The sequence below is a fragment of the Panulirus ornatus genome, chromosome 13, assembly GCF_036320965.1.
Source record: "Panulirus ornatus isolate Po-2019 chromosome 13, ASM3632096v1, whole genome shotgun sequence".
NCBI classification, from domain to species: domain Eukaryota; kingdom Metazoa; phylum Arthropoda; class Malacostraca; order Decapoda; family Palinuridae; genus Panulirus; species Panulirus ornatus.
Genome location: NC_092236.1, coordinates 49671589 through 49696623, shown reverse-complemented (window position 1 = coordinate 49696623; position 25035 = coordinate 49671589). Strand labels below are relative to the sequence as shown.

At 38.9% G+C, this 25035-nt stretch overlaps 1 protein-coding gene across 5 annotated transcripts in view; it reads right to left on the bottom strand.

Annotated features, from left to right (window-relative positions):
• The window catches only part of LOC139752850 (tubulin polyglutamylase ttll-4-like), a 327656-nt gene that overhangs the window by 52158 nt on the left and 250463 nt on the right, over positions 1-25035 (bottom strand). For all 5 annotated transcript variants that reach the window (XM_071668813.1, XM_071668815.1, XM_071668817.1 and 2 more), the window contains 3 exons: positions 8432-8627; positions 8169-8264; positions 7222-7346 (listed from right to left, as the gene is read on the bottom strand). In XM_071668813.1, the coding sequence (XP_071524914.1) occupies positions 7222-7346; positions 8169-8264; positions 8432-8627 (417 nt within the window). The remainder of the gene's footprint in view (positions 1-7221; positions 7347-8168; positions 8265-8431; positions 8628-25035) is intronic.

Sequence of the window (25035 nt, the reverse complement as noted above, 5' to 3'; positions counted from 1 at the left end):
CTATCATGGCAAAACCATAAAGTTATCTTTTCTTTCTTTCAAACTATTCATCGCCATTTCCCGCATTAGCGAGGTAGCGTGAAGAACAGAGAACTGGGCCTTTGAGGGAATATCCTCACCTGGCCCCCTTCTCTGTTCCTTCTTTTGGAAAATTAAAAAAAAATATTAATATTTCTTAAGAAACAATGTCTGATAGTAAAGCGAGGAGACGAAGGAAAATGAAAATACAGCAATTCCCCATTTTTACAACAGAGAAAGGGAGTTTCAAACTCATGAGGCCCTATCTCTTGTACATTCTCTGCTACAATGAACTTCTACTTATCGGTAACTCAGTAAACTAGAAAACCTAAAGCAATGGTACCATTCAGTATTTCTCTATTTATATAAAAACCTGAAACACCACCATCATTCAGTCCCCATACAGATAAAAACCCACAACAATGGCACCATTCAATCTTCCCCTCAATGATTCTTACATAAGATCCCCAGTTCTAGGTAATTCATAAAATTAACATAACCAATGAATTAATTCTTCCTATGAAATCCTGTTATAGGACAACAATAGCATGATGCTCCTTACCTCTCATTCACAATTATTTTAACATACTACAAAAACCTGGAAAATCATTTCGAAACATTGTGCGGAGCTGTGTTCTGATTAATAACAATGAACAGCCTGCCGAAGAAATCTGCGAAGGCTTGACAGGTATTTCTATGTGTACTGGTCAGGTAATGGTGGAAAAACCTCACTGCCAAAGGTATGATAGACCATAATGTAGCCCACCTTATAAGGAGCCCCTACACTTTACTAGGATCACACACACTTCTACGTACAGTAGACTACTTATAGTATCCGCTTCCTTGATTATTTTTTTTGCATCAATGAAGAAGTCCTGATCTACAGGGGCACTTTGATGTGTGTCTGACTGGGGAAATGACTGAAATCACAATGTGCCTGGGGATTGGTGGAATGCATGTATAGTGCCATTGTACAAAGGCAAAGGGGATAAAGGTGAGTGTTCAAACTACAATGGTATAAGTTTGTTGAGTATTTGTGGGAAATTATATGGGAGGGTATTGATTCAGAGGGTGAAAACATGTACTGAGTATCAGACTGGGGAGAGCAGTGTGGTTTCAGTCGTAGTAGAGGAAGTGTGGATCAGGTGTTTGCTTTGAAGAATGTATGTGAGAAATACTTAAAAAAAGATGGATTTGTATGTAGCATTTATAGATCCGAAGAAGGCATAAGATAGGGATGGCAGAGGTGATTTGTGGAAGGTCTTAAGAGTATATGGTGTGGGAGGCAAGTTGCTACAAGCAGTGAAAAGTTCTTACCAAGGACGTAAGGCATGTGTACGAGAAGGAAGAGAGGAGAGTGATTGGTTTCCAGTAAATGTCGGTCTGTGGTAGGGGTGTGTGATGTCCCCATGGTTGTTTCATTTGTTTATGGATAGGGTGCTTAGGGAGGTAAATGCAAGAGTTTTGGAGAGAGGGGTGAGTATGCAGTCTGTTGGGGATGAGAGGGCCTGGGAAGCAAGTCAGTTATCGTTTGCCAAAGGGTTGATGACTGAGTTTGAAAAAGTGTGTTAAAGGAGAAAGTTGAGAGTAAATGTGAATAAGAGCAAGGTTATTACATTCTGTAGGGTTGAGTGACAAATTAACTGAGATGTAAGTTTGAATGGAGAAAAATTGGAGGTGGTGAGGTGTTTTAGATATCTGGGAGAGGACTTAACAGCAAATGGAACCATGGAAGAGGAAGTGAGTCACAGGGTGGGGGAGGGGGCGAGGGTTCCAGGAGCGATGAAAAATGTGTGGAAGGAGAGAAACGCTATCTTGGAGAGCAAACATGGGTAAGTTTGAAGGAACAGTAGTTCCAACAATGTTATATGGTTGCGAGGCATGGGCTACAGATAGAGTTGTACGGAGGAGGGTGGATGTTGGAAATGAAATGTTTGAGGACAATATGTGCTGTGAGGTGGTTTGATCAAGTAAGTAATGGAAGGGAAAGAGAGATGTGTGGAAATAAAAAGTGTGGTTAGAGAGCAGAAGGGGGTGCGTTGAAATGGTCTGGACATATGGAAACAATGAGTGGGGAAAGATTGACAAAGAGGATATATGTGTCAGAGGTGGAGGGAACAAAGAGAAGCGGGAGACCAAATTGGAGGTGGGAGGATGGAGTGAAAAAGATTTTGAGCTATCAAGGCCTGAACATACAGGAGAGTGAGAGGCGTGCAAGGAATAGAGTGAATTGGAATGATGTGGTATACTGGGGTCGACATGCTGTCAATGGACTGAACCAGGGTATGTGAAGTGTCTAGGGTAAACAATGGAAAGGTCTGTGGGGCCAGATGCGGATAGGGAACTTTGGTTTCGGTGCATTACACATGACAGCTAGAGACTGTGACCAGATGTGGCCTTCTTTGTCTGTTTTCCTGGCACTAACTCGCTGAAGCAGGGTGGTAATGATGCTGTTTCCTGTGAGGCAGAGTAGCGCCAGGAATGGAAGAAGGCAAGCAAGTATGAATATGTTCATGTGTATATATGTATATGTGTGTGTGTGTGTGTGTGTGTGTGTGTGTGTGTGTGTGTGTGTGTGATTGGATGGGCCACTCTTTGTCTGTTTCCTGGCTACCTCACTGATGTGGGAAACAGCGATTATGTATAATAAATAAATATAAACATATAATAAATATTACCGTGTACACTACTCATGAAAAAATAATATCCATAAAACACCAAAATATACAGGTGAAGAGTTTCAAAAATAGTAAAATTCATGGCAACAGGCAGCGATAAATCTGGTAAGTATTATCTAGCAGCAACTGGGTGCATCCCCAAAGCAGCCAGTCTGACTCAAATGGAATTACCTATTCATACTGTATGGGGAGAGTGTTTTACATTTTACATTTCTCTTGAGTAGTCTCTTATCATTCAACTTCTTAAATTTCTGTATGCTATCTGCATTAATCATGTATTCTGTCATGTACCCCATTCCTCCACCAGTTTTATGCTATAAAAATACTTCCTCATCCTTTTTAAATGGTTTCAAGCTCAGCTTTATGATATGTTCTCTGTTTGTTCTACCATACATCTTGAAGAACTATTCACTGTCCACATCATCAACCTGTTTTAAAACTTGAAGCTTGTATCAAGGTCACCTCTCATTCCTCTCTCTTCCATGCTGAGAAAATCTATACCCTCTATTCACTCCCTTCAACTCAACTCTCTTGACTCAGGTACCATATTGATGTTCTCATCTGGATCTTTTCTATAAGTTCTTTGTGCTTCTTTATGTGTGCAGAACAAACTGGAAAAGCATATTCTAATTTTGGCATTATGAACATGAATGCTATTCTACTGTGTCAGCAGACAGTTGGTTTGCTTAACTATTCTCCTAAGATGGGAATCTGGCAACGAGGGACAATGTTGACTTCCCACTCTTCGTCATTCACAGATTCCTGTAGTCTGTCTAATGCTCGTTGATAAGCATTTCAAGGCCTTCTTTCACTGCAACCCATCCTCATTACCTTACACTTACCTGGGTTGGATGTAAAAACCATGTGTCAGACCAATATGGAGTCTGTCAAGGACCTAAAGGAAGGTGGTGCAATCAACCATACTTTTCACTTCCCTCATAACCTTTGCTTCATATGCAAACATATTTAATCAAGAGTCCAAATCTTCAAAGAGGTTATTTTCATGTATCAAGAAGAGTAACGATTCCAAAAAAGAGGCCGGCAAGTGTGTCACCATGTGCAATTGATAATACTGTGCAGGAACCTTGTTTAATTGGGGATGGGGTCTCTTTCCTCTTGAGAGTAAACATATGAATTCAGAATTTCTTTTCCAGAACCTTCATCACCACACTCATCAGTGAGACCAGTCTGTTGATTAGTGCCTGTTCAAGTCTCTTTTCTTATAGATAAGTATGAGATTCTTTTCCACTCTCTTGGCAAATTGCCTCTCCATAGCAACAAGGAGAACAATATTTCAGTAGGTCTGTCTAATGAATCTGCATGCACCTTTAATGTGTATGATGAAATTTCATCAGGCCCGCACGACCAGTATGGTTCATGACCTTTAAATTTTTTGCTTACGTCTTTTCCAGATATTTCAATGTTTTCTAAAACCTCCTCTCCACTCCAACTCACTGGTGAAAGAGCTATAGTGTCTTCTAATGTATAAACACTTTTGACCTTGTTAGTATGTTTCTAACATATCCTTACATCATCCTCTACAATTACCTGATTAGCTGCTCTTTAAATGACTATTCATTCCTGATGAATTTAAGGAAGAGTTTTGGATATTCTTCTCTCGTCCACAATACTCCTTTCAGTTCATTTATGCCTCCTTTCTTATCCTGCTGTTCCTATTCCATGCTCTCTTGTACCTAGCAAAAGCTGGCTGGCTGGGATGTCTATTACATCTTTGTTTCTGTAAATCTTAAGACTCCTTTCCTTTTTGACTATTTTATATCAAACCATCCTTATCTCTTTCTTACTGCCCCATAATTATGGGCATACAAATGTGTTATAACACTTTGAAGGGATGCAGCCAAGGAGTCTTGTGCTTCTGGGTAGAAGAGATGCTAGAAAAGAGATGCAAGAAAAGCATCATATGTTGAGATAAATATCTACATATTGTGGTGTTTAAATGCTGATCAATGTGTTGCTGATATAACCAGAGCCTCCAACAACTGTACCAGATTCAGAACAACTTCAGGTACCATTCTAATACAGCAAAGGTATTCTAAGCAAGAAATCTTTATCTTCATACTTAAGAGATAGTGTACTGCACTATACAATATGTTTTGGGGCATTTTAATAATTTCTAAAAGTGCAAACTAAGTTGAGAAAATTCCCAGGAACATAACATTATCACACTGAATACTATGGCAAAATGTGATCCATTGCCTAGTGTTTTCACAAGTTTGATCTCCAGGAAAACATCTCCCATTGTTAAACCCACAATTTTCATATCTTTCCCTAACAGACACATTTTTGTGACTGTAATGTTTCTTTTCATTTCATTGTGGGCTGAGCCATGGCACATGAAGTGGTTGGAGCAAACTACTGAAAAGTCTGTAGGGCTTGGCTACAGAAAGGGGAGCTCTGGTTTCTGTGCATTACACATGATAACGAGAGCATGCATGTGAGCAAGTTAGGTTATTTCTCATTAGTTCCTGGGTACACTTTATGTACCTGTTGATCTTCAAGGAAGTTCACCTTCGCTCCTACAAAGTAACATCAGGAAGAAATGACGACAAGCTTTCATCTGTACACATCCAGTCACTAACTGTCATGTACAATGTACCAAACCAGAGTCTACCATCCAAAGCCAAGCCTAACAGCCTATCTTATCTGCTTTATTTGCTTTGGTTCAGCCCATCAAAAACATATTGGCCCTAACATACATTACTCCAATTATTTCTATTCAATACTCACCCTTTACTCTCATAATTGTTCAGGATGAAACCCCAAAAATAGTAATGTCAAAACCTGCTATGACTAAATCCTATATCATGTGCCCGCATAATGTAGGTACACTTGATAAAAATAATTATCTTCCCAGATGGGTACAATGAATCTTGAAATAGTCAATATAACTCATGCTGTCTCAGCAGGGTTGTTAAGTGTGAATGTGATACATATTTCCTAATAATTAGGGTAGCCACACTTTTCACTCATTTCTATATATACATCTATATCTCTGACAAACTCTGGGAACTCCAATCAAATGGATGGCCATGGCAAAAGTCTCCCCACTTATCCCTGTCCTTGCATACCTCCCTCACATACATCATTCCATACATTTTTCCTCTCCTTCCAGTACTCTCTCACTCTGTTTCCCCAAAAGTCAAAGGTGTCTTCTCACACACCAACCCTTCCAAACATACACTTCTCATGAACTCTCCATCCTGCATCATTTCCAAATTACTAAACTACCTTATTGCATTATATTTCACTCACTCTATAATTCATTTTCTTTGCATTTCCTGCCATACCTAATATCTCATTTATTCCATAATTTCTTTCTTCATTCCAATGAGTCATACCACATGCTCCTCTCAAACAGCTCATTTCCATGGCCTGGATCCTTTACCTATATGACTCATTCCATGTTCATGTGTCAGCTGCATAGGTCAGGTTTAGGAGGACTATGCTATTCCTTAATCCTTTTTTACTTCCACTTACACCTCTACTCTTCATTATTCTACTAAGGGGCCTAGTGACTCTTCTACCCTACACTGCTCTTTCCTTCCATAACACTAAACTTAACCAAGACAGCTCCCAAATACTTATATTCTGTCACCTCTTCTAGTCTTTCTCCCTAATATCTATAATAAACTTTAGTCTTTTCTCACTCTATATGTTTTTCAAATTCCATCAGTTCACTTCTACTTGGAATAAGCCTCAATTGCCTATGTTTACACACATCATAAAACACACTTAAAACCTTCTGTAACTCCCCTTCACTCTTAGCAAACAACACAATATCACAACACAATATCAACCGTAAACAGGCTTGTCACTAGCTATCACACCTTAACACCACACTCCATCTCTACACCCCTTTTCCCTAGTTTTGCTTTCACCTCTCTTATCATTTCAACCATATATATGTTAAAAAGTCACGGTGGCATCACACACTGTCCTGCCTCACATCCACATGTATACTGAAACTTTACATTCAACCCTCAATCCACTCTTAAAACATGAATATGCTCTAAAGAAGGTTTTTACACCATCTAACAAATGTCCCCATAACCCTACCATGTACCCTTAAAACAACCCATAAAGCATCCCACTGAACTCTCTCAAAGTTTATTCAGATTCATAATAGCTGCATACAGGTTTTCATTATAACACGAAATCAATATAACATTTATTATGCCAAGTAACAGAAAATGTCACTAAGCTAATAGTGTGAAGCCAGGCCAATGAGCATATCTCTTAAGTCATTTGTCTGTGGTGTCTTATTATTTCATGCAAAAAGTGGTTGGATACGTTTTTCTTCTACAGTATCTACATGTTTAATCACTTCTCTTTGAAAATTCCCAATTTCCTCTATGCTGTAGGGTCTACTCAAGGAGTTTATAGCATAACATAGATATTACACATTATCTTTCTTAGGCAAAAACACAGTTAATAAGTGATGCATATTTACAACAAAACATCAATTTCTTATAAATCAGCTATAAAACCAAAAAAATCTACTTACTTTCCAGCTCTATGCAGTTCATCCTCTGCTGTCAAAAGATGTCGCACATCATCAGGAGTTAAATCTTCTGTAGCAAAGACTAAGTACTGGCTACGTGGCATACCATTCACTTGAATATGTTTCAGCTATATGAAAAACAAGCGATTGATTAAAAAGTGGATTGATTCAACAGCTTATCATATATGACACTAATATTTACATAAAAAATAATTTCCCTAACATGGGAAATTACAAATGTAAAGAAAAACATTCACTATCATATAAACCTGGTATCCCTTTCTCCAAAGGGGTCCATACAGCTCCAAGTATCAGGAAATGGTTGGACTGCATTAAGGTAAGATGGTAACTTTTACTCACAGAATAACCACAAGCAAGCAGTCTTGTAATGCCACAGGCATCTCTCAAGCAAGAAAGTAATCATGTGTGTGAAAAAGTGTGTGTGTGTGTGTGTGTCTATCTATCTATACCTCTTATGTCCATTCTCTCCAGAAACTCCCTCAAGGAAGTGGCCATGGATAAAGCATCTCCACACCTCATGAACTACAGTAACACTTCTCAGCCTTGAATGGGCCACTGGCAGAGGGAAACTCATGCGCAGTAGTTACAGGGGCTCCTTCCAAAAGTTCCTCCTGACTACTTTCACCTACAGTTCCAACCTACTACTTCTGCCTACTGTTCTTACCTACTAATTTTCCCTAATTTTCCTTACTTACAACTTTTATCTATTGCTCCTACCATCTTGCTAAAACACAGGGCTAGCGCACAGCACTCGCTGCAAGAAAATCTAGAGTTATGAAGAATGAGTTGTGTAAGTTAAGGGTTCTCAAGTGTTGTGTGTGATAAGGAGATTGTATGTCTGTGGACAGAAGGCCAATGGTACACATATGAGTGGGGCAAAAAGACAGACTTATAACTGTTTAAGAATGTATCTCTTCTGAGTAACAAACCTGTTCTTCAGCTGTGAGTAGTCGGGTGTATATTCGGCGATCTAAACACAATCCTGACACTTTTTCTCCAAGATTGAATTCTTTTAAAAGATTCACCTGAAAACAGAAATGCACTTTTTATTACTGAAGTTCAACATTATACTGTAATATTGTATTCAACTGGTAACCTTCAACTGATTTCTGTGCTTCAAAATTACATGTAACAAATTATCCTTTTTCATACAAAATCTGAAAGGATCCACAAAATCCTCTTCAAAGTATACCTGCTGTTGCTGGCTCAGTTTGTCTGGTATGTGAAAGGCAACCATGTTGAGAAGGTCAGCAATTAAAGGACCCTTTACTGAGTGGTCCAAAGGTGAAGCAGAATGCAGCGAAGGAGAAATGTTGACCTCTAAGAGCCACGGCCGGAGACGCTCATCAATTATCACATCAAAACCAAACAACTCATGGCAAGAGTACCTGTTTCATAAATTAAATATGGTAAGCAAACTATGTATAATCAGAGACATAATGAGATGCCCTCTATCTACATATCTATCTATGATTAAATAAGTAAGCTGTTTCTTACATTTCAGTAGGAAAGCCAAAATAAAATCCATACACCTGGTCTTCCTAATTTCCATAACACTACTCACTCCCAGCCTTCATCCTTACATCTTACTCATACTCTTCCTCTTCTTGCCTTCATTCATACAATTTTGTCATCATTCTTTCAAAATCTATCATTTCTATGGCATCCAATCTACAACCCAATACTTAATCCTTTTCTACAATTCCTTCCTCTATTCCATATTTTCTCTTGCCTTCATATCTCACTCAATACAGTACTCATAATGCACAACCAAATGTGATTAAATTTTCTCCTTCATTTTTACTTTCCTAGATTATTTTGAAGACCCTAATTAAAGCTTTAATCTTCATTTTTACTTTCTGAGATAATTATGAAGTCCCAGGCTCCATCATCCTTGCAAAGAGCCTTACTACTTACAACCTTCCTCTGCTTTACATACAAGAATTCAGCATCTATTCTTTTATCTTCATAAAACAACCCTTTCTGTTATGTGAAATCCAAAAAAACTCAGCAAACTCTCACCAACTAACTGTATCTATCTTTCTATATCTCTGACACCCGTTCTCTCCAGGAAAACCCATCAAGGGGTGGCCATGGCAAAAGTCACCACTTATCCCTGTTCTTACATGCCTCCCACGAATACATTATTTCATGCATTCTTCACCATTTCTCTCCTTCCAGTATTCTTCCAATCTATCCTTCATTAATTTACTAACAGACCTAATGCCTCTTCTACACTGTACTGCTCTCTCTCTTGTCTCTCCTTTCTTATCATCACACTTACCGAAGACAGCTCCTAAATACTTAAAATTCTCTCACCTCTTCCAGTCTTCTTCCCCCATAACCAAAGTACAATTTAGTACACTATCTTCTTTCACTTTATATGATTTTACAAAATCTATACTTGCACTGTTTCCTTTCAAACACAATAACTTTATTTTCACTTGCATTTACCTTCAATCACCTATGCTTACACACATAACAAAACACACTTACAACCTTCTGCAACTCCTCTTCACTCTCAGCAAACACAGACAGGTTTGCCATAAGCTACCATATCTCACCATCAAACTCCATCTCTGCACCACCTTTAGCTAGTTTTTATTTTATCTCTCTTATCATTCCATCCATAAATTAAAAAGCTATGGTGACATCAAACAACCCTGCCTTACATCCACATGTATACCAAAACTTTCCCTCAACTCTCCATTCACTTTTACACATTAATTTGCTCCTCTATAGAAAGCCTTTTCACCGTCCAACAGTCGTCCCCCCACCCCATGTATCCTTAACACATTCCATGAAGCATTCCACTCTGTTATATCCTTTCTCCAGGTCCAAAAAGCTGCACACAACTTCTTACCTTTCTGCTATAGGCCTCTGTACTTGTATCCTCTTCCATTCTCCATACACATGCATGTACCAACACCTGCCTCCCCTTCTCACTCATTTATCGAGTCTTCATAGTACCATTTCCATCTTCCTTTCACTTTCACCTTTTGATTCACCAACTCACCTTCCTTACTTCTTACATTAACATTTCCACTCTTACATCCACATCTTTCCTTTTTCACCTCCTTCCACTATAATTTCTTATCATCCCAAAACTTTTCACTCAACTTTCTTCCAGAATCTCCATCTACTCTTTCTTTGCTTTCCTCTATCAGTTTCTTAACATTCCACTTACACATTTCATATTCTTCCCTCCTCCTTTGCTGAACTTCCACTGGTAAATTCCTACTGAGCAATCTACCATATCCCTTTTTCTTCTCTCTCTTCCAAAGTGTTCCTAGTCTCTGCTGTCCACCATGATCCACCATTGCCCTTTTTATTCCTATGTCTCATGACACTGCATCCTACTACTAATTCTACAGCCTTTAATACAATTTCTCATAATATTCTAAAACACCTTATTCACGTATGACTGCATCTCAACATTAAGAGCACTCCCTTTCATACTCAGCGCTCCAATTTTTTCAGAACCTTGCTTGCCAACACTTTTACCTCCACATTTGTCCTTATACCATACTTCCATTTCTCCCTAATGGTGCAATATTTCTTAATATCCAAATAATACAAATAATATATCCTTATTCTTATTATTAGTTATTCCACCTTCCCTAAATAATCTCAATTCCCTGAGAGAACTATGCAGTTTGATGTTTAAATGTTCGAATACATCAAATACACCCACCATACTTGTCTATCACTTCCTGATTTTAATCCCAAAAGAAAATGAAAACAGTATGGCCAGAAAACAAAACCCCAATCCCAACTTCTATCCCAATAAATAATCGTATATCAAATAACCTGTTTCTGTACAGAGCAGTTCTAAGGTTTGTAGACATATGATCTGTCATCAAAGAAACCTTACCAACTCATAATGACACCTAACTACCAATAAACAGTGAATACCTGCTTTCTCTAAACAGTCAGTGGCCAGAAACCCAACGATCATTGCTAACTTTAAGCCTTTTACTGAAGCAACAGAAATACTCAAGGACACTTTGTGTGTGGGATTATATTTATTTATTATACTTTGTCACTGTCTCCCTCGTTAGCGAAGTAGCACAAGGAAAAACAGACGAAAGAATGGCCCAACCCACCTACATACACATGTATATACATACACGTCCACACACGCATATATAAGTACCTATACATTTCAATGTATACATATATATACATACACAGACATATACATATATACACATGTACATAATTCATACTTGCTGCCTTTATTCACTCACGTCGCCACCCTGCCACACATGAAATGACAAACCCCTCCCCCTACATGTGCGCGAGGTAGTGTGTGGGATATTCTCAAATATTCTAAGAAAAATCTTTTAAAATTTGTTATTACAATCAATAGCATAATTTTCAAAATAAAATGACACAACTCAAATTGGTGTGATGTGTTTACATCCACTACACATCCTTTAAGTTATGCTGCTCTGCAGCAAGGAATCTGACTGTACTCCATACATAATGAGACAGTTGGCATTTCGTGTTTCTGTCTCAAATAATTGTGATTATCAAGGGTTTTCACCAGTAATGTTAGTTATTATGAGAGAACACAGCTTCAAAAATGATCACATATAATGTAGGCACAGATCTCATACAGGTTTCCCTGTTATCTATACATATATGGCTGTATATTTCACCTCGACAGAGAGGCAGCCAATTCAGAAATCAATACCGTGGTTGAGCAGGGTCGTAAACAGACCACCTGCAACAAATGGGTTAAATATTTATATGTACTTACCTAACCATCCATAAAATGTCTTCAATTGCTCAAAAAAACAAAGTCACAGGCAGAACCACTAAAACCAGCTCTACAGTTTGAAACTGCCAAAGCATATATCTAATATGCAAAGCTAATCTCCTGTGACTAACAGTGAGCTTTGGTGGTATATGCCTTGATTAAGAGGTAAGTTAGCCATAAGGATGGAAGGATGCCATTAACTTGTATCCTTTCACCATACCACAAATGCAATCTTATTCAAAATATTAGTCAAGCAATGTAGGTTTTTCTTCCATACCTAAGTTACTACAAGTATCAATGCTAAACCCTCATACAAAGCAAGTTACTTTCACCACATCAGGGAGTTAGTAATTCTTGATAACTGATCAGGAATACCTGGTTTAAAAGAGGGACATACAAAGGTGTGCATATGTGAGTGGGAAAGACAGTCAACAGGTATTACTGGATTAGATATTAATTGATGGGCCTGTAAAAGAGAAACTTCTGGATGTGAATAAGCTGAGAAGGGCAGCTGGTGGGATATCTGATCACTACCTTGTGGAGGCAGGGGTGAAGATTTGTTGAGGTTTCAGGATAAGAGGAACAATATCGGTGAGAAGAGAGTGGTGAAAGTAAATACACTTGAAGAAGAGACCTGTGTGAAGAGATACCAGGAGACATTGAGTGTAGAATGGCAAATGGTGAGAATAAAAGAAGAGGAGTGGGTGAGGAATGGGAAGTATTTACTGAAGCAGTGCTGGCATATGAGAAAGATGCATGTAAGTTGGGATGAAGAGGTAAAGTTGCTAGTGAAAGAGAAAAGGGAGGGTTTGAGCAGTATTTACAGGGAAGCAGTGCAGATGATTGGGGGATGTATGATAGAAAGTGGCAGGAGGTCAAGAGGAAGGTGCAGGGGTTGAAAAAGAGTGCAAATGAGAGTTGGGGAGAGTGAGTATTGGTAAACTTTATGAAGAATAAAAAGATATTTGGGAAGGAATTAATACTGTACGAAAAAAGAAGAGCACAAATAGGAATGTCAGTGAATGAGGGAAAAGAGGATAAGATGGAATATTTTGAAGGACTGTTGAATGTGTTGGATGATAGAGTGGCAGAAGTAGGATGTTTGGGATGGGGTGTCATGCCAAGAGAGTCATGGAGAATGATTTTTATTTGGTGATAAGAACAGAGGCAGTGAAAGCCTTACAATGGATGAAATGTGGCAAGGTAGCTAGAGTGGATGGTACTGCACTTGAATTCATTAAGAAAGGGGGTGACTGTGTTGCTGATTGATTAGTTAAGATTTTTAATGTATGTTTGGATCATGGTGAGGTGCCTGAGGATTGGCAGAATGCATGTATTGTGCCAATGTACAAAAGCATGGGGGATAAAGGTGTGTTCAAACTACTGAAGTATAAGTTTGTTGAGGGATATATGATAAGTCACATGGGAGGTAAGTGATTGAGAGTGCGAAAGCATGTACAGAACATCAAACTGGGGAGGAGCAGTGTGGTTTCAGAAGTGATAAAGGATGTACGAATCAAGAAGTTGCTTTGAAGAATGTGTACGAGCAACACTTAGGAGAAACATGAATTTGTACATGGCAATAACCGATCAAAAAAAAGTACATGATAGGTTTAATAAAGATGCCTTGTGGATGGTCTTAAGAATATATGGTGTGGGAATAAAACTGTTATAAACATGGATGGAAAGCATGAGCACAAGTAAGAGAGAGGAGAATGAATGGTTCCAAGTGAAGGGTGGTCTGTGGCAGGATCATGTGATGTCATTATGGTTGTTTAATTTGTTTATGGATGGAGTGGCAAGGAAGGTAAACACAAGTCTTGGAGAGAGGGGTGTATATGCAGTCTGTGGGGGAATAAGAGGAACCTAGAAAATGAGTCAGTTGTTGTTTGCTAATGATACAGCACTGGCAGCAGATTCAAGTGTGAAACTACAGAAGTTGGTGACTAAGTTTGTAAGGGTGTGTGAAAGAAGGAAGCCAAGAGCAAATATGAGCAAAAGCAAGGTTATTAAGCTTAGCAAAGTTGATGGACAGGTGAGGTGGAGCAGGATACTGAATGGGGGGAAAATTGGAGGAAGTAAAGTACTTTAGAAACCCGGGAGTGGAGATGGCAGTTAATGAAACCATGAAGTGAAGCGAGTCATATTTTGGGTGAGGGGTTGAAGATTCTGGAAGCACTGAAGAATGTGTGGAAAGAGAGATCATTATCTGAAAGGGCAAAAATAGTTATGTTTAAAGATATACTAAACCCAACACTATTATACTGATGGGAATCATGGGCTATAGATAACACAGTGCAGAGGAGGGTGGGTGTGTTGGAAATAAAATGTATGGGAACAATATGTGGTGCGAGGTAGTTTGATTGAGGAAAAATGAAAGGGTAAAATAAAAGTGTAATAACAAAAAGTGTGTGATTGACAGATGAAAGGGAGTGCTAAGATGGTCAGCACATATGGAAAGAATGAGTGACGATAGGTTTTCAAAGATGATACATGTGTCAGAAGTGGAGGGTACAAGGAGAACGGGCAGACCAAACTGGAGATGGAAGGATGGAGTGAAAAAGATTTTGTGCAATCAGGGCCTGAACATGCAGGAAGGTGAAAGGCATACAAAGGATGACGTGGTATATGAGGGTCAAAATGCCGTCAACAGACAAAACCAGAGCATGTGAAGCATCCAGGGTAAAGGTCCATTGAGTCTGGGTGTCAATGGAGAGATGTGGTTTCAGTACATTACACACGACAGATAGAGAATTGATATAGATGGCTGTGGCCATTCTTTGTTTCTGATGCTATCTAACTAATGAGAGAGAGATACTCTTCTAAATCATAGAGTTAACAATGTCCTGAAAAAAAAAAAAAAAAAAAAAAAAAAAAAAAAAAAAAAAAAAAACACTATAGGCATATCTAGTTTTTTCCCTTTTCTTTTTAAATATTAACGTGCCATTTCAGAAAGACACCATTTTTCTGTAAGTTTGAAAGTAATGGGAACAAACAGGCCAATACAGAATCAAATAAAGGTATTCCACATAATAGAGTAGGCAAACTGATAATACACTAATGCATGCTTTTTAAAGAAATGGTCAGGTTCGAATCCTGGTTGCAGCAGTTGGTCTACAGTTAACCCAGCTGTTCATCCATCCCCTACAGGTTGGTCAATAAAATGGGTACCTGGCTTAGCCTAGGATATAGATACATACATAAATAACCTAACCATTATCGTTTGTGAATACCACGCAAAAGGTCCTAAGTTAGAATCCTGGCTGTTGGAGAGTATTATGTATTCTACGAAAGTGACGTTCATATGCACTATATTCAGGTTCATATATTTCCGCATTTGGACAATAAGGTTCTATAAAATGCTAACTGCTGATAATGTGAGCCTGATGGGATTTGGCCAGTAGACCCCATTGCTCATGGAAGTGAGATGAAAGGTATTCAATTAAGTGCAATCGAAGTCAATTCCTTATTAAGGGTGATCAAATCCTAGCCGTTAGGAGTCTCGAATACTGCACAAAAGGTCCTGGGTTTGAATCCTGGCTGTTGGAGGGTATTATGTGATATTATGTGATCCACACATCCTATACTACTTCTGAAGCCACACTCCTACTACCTAATGTGATGTTCTGTACATGCCTTCACCCTTTCAATAAATACCCTACCATACAATTCTCCAGGAATACTCAACAAAGTAATGCCTCTGTAGTTTGAACACTTGCCTTTACCTTTGTACAATGGCACTATACATGCATTCCGCCAATCATCAGGCACTTCACCATGATCCATACATGAAATATCTGGGATAAATCATAGAAAGGTCTGTGGGGCCTGGATGTGGATAGGGATAGAGGTTTTGGTGCATAAAACATGACAGCTAGAGACTGAGTGCGAACAAATGTGGCCTTTTTTTTGTGTGTGTGTCTGTTTAACAGGTGCTGCCTCACTAATGCACGGGGTGGCAATGCTGAACCAGGGTATGTGAAACATCTGGGATAAACCATGGAAAGGTCTGTGGGGCCTGGATGTGGATAGGAAGCTGTGGTTTCTGGGTATTAGACACGACAGCTAGAGACTTACGCTCTTCCTCACTGAAGAAGTGGGCGGTGACGCTGTTTCCTGTGGGATTGACTAGTTCCCGGAATGGATGGAGGCAAACAAATATGAATATATACAAGGGTATATATGTATATGTTATGTATATGCATGTGCATGTCATAAAAGGCAACTAATATGGGAGGAAGTGCGCAAGGTAGCGCTAGGAAAAGACAACAAAGGCCCCATTCGTTCACACTCAGTCTCTAGCTGTCATGTATAATGTATCAAAACCACAGCTCCCTTTCCACATACAGGCCCCACAAAACTTTTCATGGTTTCCCCCAGACGCTTCACATGTCCTGGTTCAATCCATTGACAGCACGTCCATCCCGGTACACCACATCATTCCAATTCACTCCATTCCTTGCACGCCTTTCACCCTCCTGCATGTTCAGGCCACGATCGCTCAAAATCTTTTTCACTCCATCTTTCCACCTCCACTTCTCCTTGTTCCCTCCACCTCTGACACATATATCCTCTTTGTCAATCTTTCCTCACTCATACTCTCCATGTGACCAAACCATTTCAAAACACCTTCCGCTCTCTCAACCACACTCTTTTCATTACCACCCATCTCTCTTACTCTATTATTACTTACTCGATCAAACCACCTCACACCACATACTGTCCTCAAACATCTTATTTCCAACACATCCACCCTCCTCTGCACAACTTTATCTACAGCCCATGCCCCACCACCATATAACATTGTTTGAACCATCATTCCTTCAAACATACCCAATTTTGCTCTCCGAGATAATGTTCTCGCCTTCCAAACATTTCAAATGTGGTGGAGTAGCGACAGGAATGGATGAAGGCTCCAAGTAAAAATATGTACGTGTATATATCTAAAGGTACACCACCAATTTTCCGGCACTCTTGGTTCCAAAGCATTGCTGAATTAACCATTTTGCCAGACCAACCATGGTCACGTAATAATAATTCATCAACACACCTCTACCCCACTAATTATACATCTCCCAAGTGTCTAAGCATACCATGGACTGCTAGAAAACTAAATTAAACAATACTAGAAATTTAAATTAAATATTAAATGTAAATAAAGAAATAAATGAAATTATACACCTGCTCAGGACTGAGGTGCTCATCAGCTACAAGTTTCGCAAATTTGTCCACATACTCTGCAGCTCCTTCGTGGTTTGCAGGCCACTTTTCTCTTCACACTTTATTCATGGAAATTTTATGATGCTTCTTGAATCTTTGAATCCATCCTTCACTATATTCACACTCATGGTGTAATTTTAGTCATGCTCATGTTGTAATTCAAGTTCTTTATGGAACAACTTAGCCTGGTCCATTATCATGCTACCTGACAAGTCCACTCCATCACTCCGATGCTGTCGAATCCATTCCAGCGTCACTCGATTGTGATCAGTACTATCACCATCTTTCATAGTTTTTCTAATCATCATTTGCTCCTTGGAATCGCTGTCAGCATAGAATTTCAATTTTTTCTCCCTGTGCTTATCTATATCATACACAGTCGATGAATCAATACTATAGCTGTCACACAGCTTATACACCAAAACACCACAGTCCATTTTTTCAACAGTTTTACTTTATCTTGGATCGATATGGACTGGTGTTTACATTTGACACCACGACTGACACTCTCATTTGCCTTAGAAGCCATAGCTAGGGTTAAAGTTAAGCAAAATAAGCTAAGAATCTCACAGACTTACAGTATCACCACCAAAAGTGCAGTGTAAAGAATGCAAATAAGCACGCCCTACACACAATGCCATCTGTGGCTGCCCAGTAAACTAGTCTGGTGGCGGCGGTAATTTCAAGTTCCATCTATGTAATTTTGTCCGGACTGAAGGAGGTGCAGAACCATCAGTTGCCGGAAAATCGGTGGTGTACCTGTATATGTCTGTGTATGTATATGTTGAAATGTATAGGTATGTATAAGCGCGTGTGTGGGCGTTTATGTATATACGTGTGTATGTGTGGGGGTTGGGCCATTCTTTCATCTGTTTCCCTGTGCTACCTCGCTAACGCGGGAGACAGTGACTAAGTATAATAAATAATAAAACAAAATAAATAAAGAAATAATAATAACAATAATTCTTTAAAATTACAATAATAGAGACTGATACTTCACATGTCATTCAACACATGATAAATCAATTACATTTATGTATCAAAATACTCTATAAAAAATCTTCAGAGTTACAACTGCATTAAAATAAAAAAATTCTAAGGATCCCCAGATTAATTACTAAATGCTCCTTCTGATACAGTCCAGTTATCAAACAACTGGACAAAGCTTCAACCTTCTGTTCTAGATTCACTGCTTAAGTATAACACTTTTTTCAAAGAAGTACAAAACCCCAGCATTTGTCACACTTCAAAAATCTATCAGTCACCCTAATATCTTTATTTCCAATCACATGAAGTGAACATACATACACATACAACAGTATAATGCATCAATCTGTGTTAATACCAGTCATGCAATCATGCTTTGAGATGAAGAAAGCTAAAGTATGGCACCCTATTCATCTGGTTTATAAAAGATTTAACCAAAAGAAAAGACTTAATTATCAATTTGCATTGAAAACCTCCCTAACCACACATGAAGAAAGGAACATTTCCAGTACCCAGTCATGAAGAGATATGAAAACTGATGTGAAATCTAGCAAACAAGGTTTCTATGAACTGAACATAATAACTTGCCACAGTCATGAATACCTTATAAATATATATTTTCAGGTACTTGATGCAGCCAAACAAAGACATGCTACATACGATATACCAGTTAAGATCAAATGCGTACCAATGACAAAAATCACTCCACTGTCATACAGTGACTGGTTTTGGAATTTTGCCTATTACAGGTCATTATCATGTCCTGTAGTGATTGGCCTTCAAATTTGCTAAATAAAACATAAGTGAGATTGGTTCCACAAAATACCTATCAAATCAAAGGTAGCCACTCAAGAATCTGGGTTACACTGCTATCTAACATTTACCTCCAACTTAATTTCATCAATTCAGCAAAGTTAAATCCACATTCTGACCTCTCAGTCCATGAAAGGTATTCTGTACATCTCTTCTCCAGGCTTTGTAGTATCTTGTGCTTTAATAAGATTCTGTTTCACATATGTCTATTTGCATTCTGCAAACACATTATGCAAGGAATAAATCCATGAGTTTTGTAATGATCATAGGACATATGTCTTAAAATGTCCTACCGACATGGGATGGAGAACAGTCAAAGAAATTCTTCAGCTACAAAGATTGTTTGACAATCTACAACTCAACCAATAAAAAAACAATTTCTTCCCTGATTTATATAAATCACTTTTGATTGATATTTTTGATGTGGACAATGATGTGAATGGTGACGAAGATAATGATAGGTTGAGTAATACTGGTGAAGAGTGTGAAGATTATGCAGCACGTTTATATTCAGCTCAAGCAGTCTGAGAAAGCTTCCCATAGCCTATCACTCAGTAAAGCTATGCATGTTGTTGATCAATTCCTAATAAAGCTGCTCCAGATTTTACTGCAGAGTCTTGCCCTTTTAGAAACATCTCTTTATATGTTGATAGATGAAGAGGTTTTCTGGCTCCTTTGTCAGTAACTAAAAGTGGGTAGCTTGAGTAACCCAGCAGTTATTCAGCATAGCAACAAATACTGAGTTTAGTATACTGGCAAGCTTAGTGGCCAAAGAATACATATGTGAGCAGCCTTTAAATGCCTGTGTAAGCTGCAGAAATTGTTAGGAAGCCATACAAGGAAACAACAGGGATCATATGCAGAGCACTGGAATCTTCATCTTTTGGTTCATTAACCAAAGACGTTCAGAGGCAGATCCTAGATTCCAAAATCACATGGAAAAAAAATTCATTTCAGTGGTTACCTCAGGCACCAGTTATGCTCTAGGGGCCACATCTGTGATTAGGGTGCCTTGAACCTACTACCTTCAATTTCATCGATGTCAAGTTGGTTAGTAGCTGGTGTCACAAGCACACGTGTCGTCAGCTGAAAATATAAAATAGATGCATTTCACCGCTACGTGCATGTACATACAATTGTAATAATGTACACTGCTGGCAGATAATTATGTAAAATTATACATAACTAAAAACTGTGAACATAATCTAAATGGCAAATGATATATCAAGCCTGATTTCAACGTAAGTAGCAATATGCTATTACTATGCTTCTTGCCTATATTTTGTACATGCTGCCAATAACAAAGGTAAGTATCGGGAACAAGTACAAGCTTCTACCATTAACCTAAGGTATATCAAGGTCATTTTGACATTAACTATGCTTAAATTCCTTTCTTAGTGCTGGTTTAATTACAGCCACTAATTTTAGTGATAACGTAAAATACTTGAAAAAAGGAACATTATTACCAGTAAGTTATATATAATTTCTAAATTACTGATCATCACTTATACATTATCCAATTTTATACTACCAGGTGAATAGCCTTTGCCATTACCTCTGTAAGGGACTGTTATTGATATCTTCAAAATAAATCAAGTTAATCATCGAGTCCCATTGTTCTTAAAGGGAACAGATGTACAGTTCAAGACTGATATATCTTCATGAATTTGATTTATTCATATTTCCCAACAGATTTACTTAGGAACACCATGCATCCAAAGAAGGGTGATGTGCAACCAATCAGATTAGCTTTATAATCAATCAGGACTGCCATTTCCAATTGTTATTCTGTTAAAATTTTGTTTTTCTCAAGAAATTATCAACATCCTGATTTAATCTCATGCTGAGTAAAAGTCATTACAAAAGGCCAAACTTTGGCTGTAACACAGTAAGCTTGAGGAAAAACATTTTGGAAAAGTGGTCCTTTTCTAATTGTTAGCCAAGAATTCATTTCAGTTGAATGCGCTTTTTTCATGCGTGCTTCAAACCGTTTTTTTTTTTCATACAGCAGGTCACGGAATGGGAGATCAAACTTGCATGATTCATATATAATACAGAAATAAAAAATTTCTCTATGCAGAATATCCTTCAAATCAACAACTAAATTTTTTTCAAATACTTGATCACCATTTTCCTCACTGGTGAGGTCGTGTCTGAAACAGATGAAGAAAGGCCACATCCGCTCTCACCCATTCTCTAGCTATCATATACAATACACCTAAACCACAGCTCTCTATCTGCAAGCAGATCCCACTGACCTTTCCATGGTATTCTGTCACTAAGTCACTAACACATTTGAGTTGTAAGCTTGGATACGAAAATCTTCATAACATTCATACCTCAGTGTTAAGTACCAGATATGGCAAGGAGTCCAAATATATATTATTGAAAACTGTTTGTAGTAGCGACAAAGTACACTTAAAGTGAGTTTTTCTCATGGATACCAGAAAGGGAGCTAGAGACTGAGTATGAACGAATGTGACCTTTTTGTCTTTTCCTGGTGCTACCTAGCTCGGGGGGAGGGGGGGATGCTACTTCATGCGTGGCTGGGGTGGTGACGGGAATGGATGAAGTCAGCAAGTATGAATATGTACATGTGTATATATGTATATGTCTATGTATGTAATATATGTATACACTGAAATATATATATGCATGTATATGTGAATGAATGGGCGTTTAAATATATATACATGTGTATATGAGAGGTTAGGCTGTTCTTCGTCTGTTTCCTTGCGCTGCCTCGTTGATGTGGGAGGCGCCGATTAGGTACAATAAAAAATACAATTTTTTTTTTTTTTTTTTTTTTTATACTTTGTCGCTGTCTCCCGCGTTTGCGAGGTAGCGCAAGGAAACAGACGAAAGAAATGGCCCATCCCCCCCATACACATGTACATACACACTTCCACACACGCAAATATACATACCTACACAGCTTTCCATGGTTTACCCCGGACGTTTCACATGCCTTGATTCAATCCACTGACAGCACGTCAACCCCTGTATACCACATCGCTCCAATTCACTCTATTCCTTGCCCTCCTTTCACCCTCCTGCATGTTCAGGCCCCGATCACACAAAATCCTTTTCACTCCATCTTTCCACCTCCAATTTGGTCTCCCTCTTCTCCTCGTTCCCTCCACCTCCGACACATATATCCTCTTGGTCAATCTTTCCTCACTCATTCTCTCCATGTGCCCAAACCATTTCAAAACACCCTCTTCTGCTCTCTCAACCACGCTCTTTTTATTTCCACACATCTCTCTTACCCTTACGTTACTTACTCGATCAAACCACCTCACACCACACATTGTCCTCAAACATCTCATTTCCAGCACATCCATCCTCCTGCGCACAACTCTATCCATAGCCCACGCCTCGCAACCATACAACATTGTTGGAACTACTATTCCTTCAAACATACCCATTTTTGCTTTCCGGGATAATATTCTCGACTTCCACACATTTTTCAAGGCTCCCAAAATTTTCGCCCCCTCCCCCACCCTATGATCCACTTCCGCTTCCATGGTTCCATCCGCTGACAGATCCACTCCCAGATATCTAAAAATACAATATATCTATAATTATACTTAATCGCCGTCTCCCACGTTAGCAAGGTAGTACAAGGAAACTAACGAAAGAATGGCCCAACCCACCCACATACACATGTACATACATAAACACCCACACACGCACATATAGATACATTACACATTTCAACGTATGCATATATATACATTATACATTTCAATGTATACATATATACACATACACAGACATATATATATATAAACGCATATACATCCACACTTTCTGCCTTCATCCATTCCTGTTGCCTCCTCACCACACATGAAATAGCATCTCCTCCCCTCACGAGGTAATGCTAGGAAAAGACAAAAAAGGCCACATTCATTCACACAGTCTCTAGCTGTCATGTGTAATGCACTGAAACCACAGCTCCCTTTCCACATCCAGGACCCACAAAACTTTTCATGATTTACCCCAGATGCTTCACATGCCCTGGTTCAATCCATTGATAGTACGTCCACCCAGGTATACCACATCGTTCCAATTCACTCTATTCCTTCCGCATCTTTCACCCTCCTCTATGTTCAGACCCCGATCGCTCAAAAACTTTTTCACACCATCTTCCACCTCCAATTTGGTCTCCCACTTCTTGTTCCCCCTCACTCAGACATATATATCCTCTTGTCAATCTTTCCAAACTCATTCTCTCCATATGTACAAACAATTTCAACATACCCTCTTCTGCCCTCTCAACCACACTCTTTTCATTTTCACACATCTCTTTTACCCTTTCATTACTTACTTAATCAAATCACCTCACACCACATATTGTCCTCAAACATTTCATTTCCAACACATCCACCCTCCTCCATACAACCTTATCTATAGCCCATGCCTCCCAACCATATAACATTGTTGAAACTACTATTCCTTCAAACATACACATTTTTGCTCTTCAAGATAACATTCTCTCCTTCCACACATTCTTCATTGCTCCCAGAACCTTTGCCACTTCCCCACCCTGTGACTCACTTCCACTTCCATGGTTCCATTTGCTGCTAAGTCCACTCCCAGATATCTAAAACACTTCCCTTCCTCCAATTTTTCTCAATTTAAACTTGCATCCCAATTAACTTGTCCCTCAACCCTACTGAACCTAATAACCCTGCTTTTATTCACATTTACTCTCAACTTTCTCTTTTCACAAATTTTTTCAAACTCAGTCACCAACCTCTGCAGTTTCTCACCAAATCAGCCACCAGAGCTGTATCATTGGTGAACAACAAATGACTCACTTTCCAAGCCCTCTCATTCCCAGCAGACTGCATACTCAGCCGTCTCTCCGAAACTCTAGCAAACACCTCCCAAACCACCCCATCCACAAACAAATTAAACATCCATGGGGACGTCACATACCCCTGCCGCAGACCAACATTCACTGTAAACCAATCACTCTCCTCTCTTACTACTCTTACTCATGCCTTACATCCTTGATAAAAACTTTTCACTGCTTCCAGCAGGTTTCCTCCGACTCCATATACTCTGAAGACCTTCCAAAAAGCACCTCTATCAACCCTATCACATGCCTTTTTCAGATCCATAAATGCTATATACAAATCAATCTTTTATTCTAAGCATTTCTCATATACATTCTTCAAAGCAAACACCTGATCCACACATCCCCTATCACTTCTGAAACCACACTGCTCCTCCCCAATCTGACATTCTGTGCATACCTTCACCCTCTCAATCAGTACCCTCCTACATAATTTCCTAGGATTACTTAACAAACTTATGAGGGCCACTGCAATTCGAACCCTCACCTTTATCCAGTTTGCCTATGTACAATGGCACTATGCATGCATTCCACCAATCCTCAGGCACTTCACCATGATCCATACATACATTGAATATCCTTACCAACCAATCAACAATACAGTCACCCCCTTTCTTAAAAAATTCTACTTCAATACCATCCAAACCTGCCACTTTGCTGGATTTCATCTTCTGCGAAGCTTTCATTACCTCTTCTCTCTTAACCAACCCATTCTCCCTGACCATCTCACTTTGCACACCACCTCGACAAAAACACCCTACATCTGCCACTGTATCATCAAAAACATTCAACAAACCTTTAAAATACTCACTCCATCTCCTCACTACACCACTACTTGTTATTACCTCCCCATTAGCCCCCTTCACCGATGTTCCCATTTGTTCTCTTGTCTTACGCACTTTATCTACCTCCTTCCAGAGCATCTTTTTATTCTCCCTAAAATTTAATGGTACTCTCTCACCCCAACTCTCATTTGCCCTCTTTTTCAACCCCTGCAACTTCTTCTTGACCTCCTGCCACATTCTTTTATACATCTCCCAGTTATCTGCACTCCTTCCTTGTAAGTATTGTCCAAACACCTCTCTTTTCTCTTTCACTAACAACTTTACTTCTTCATCCCACCACTCACTACCCTTTCTAATCTACC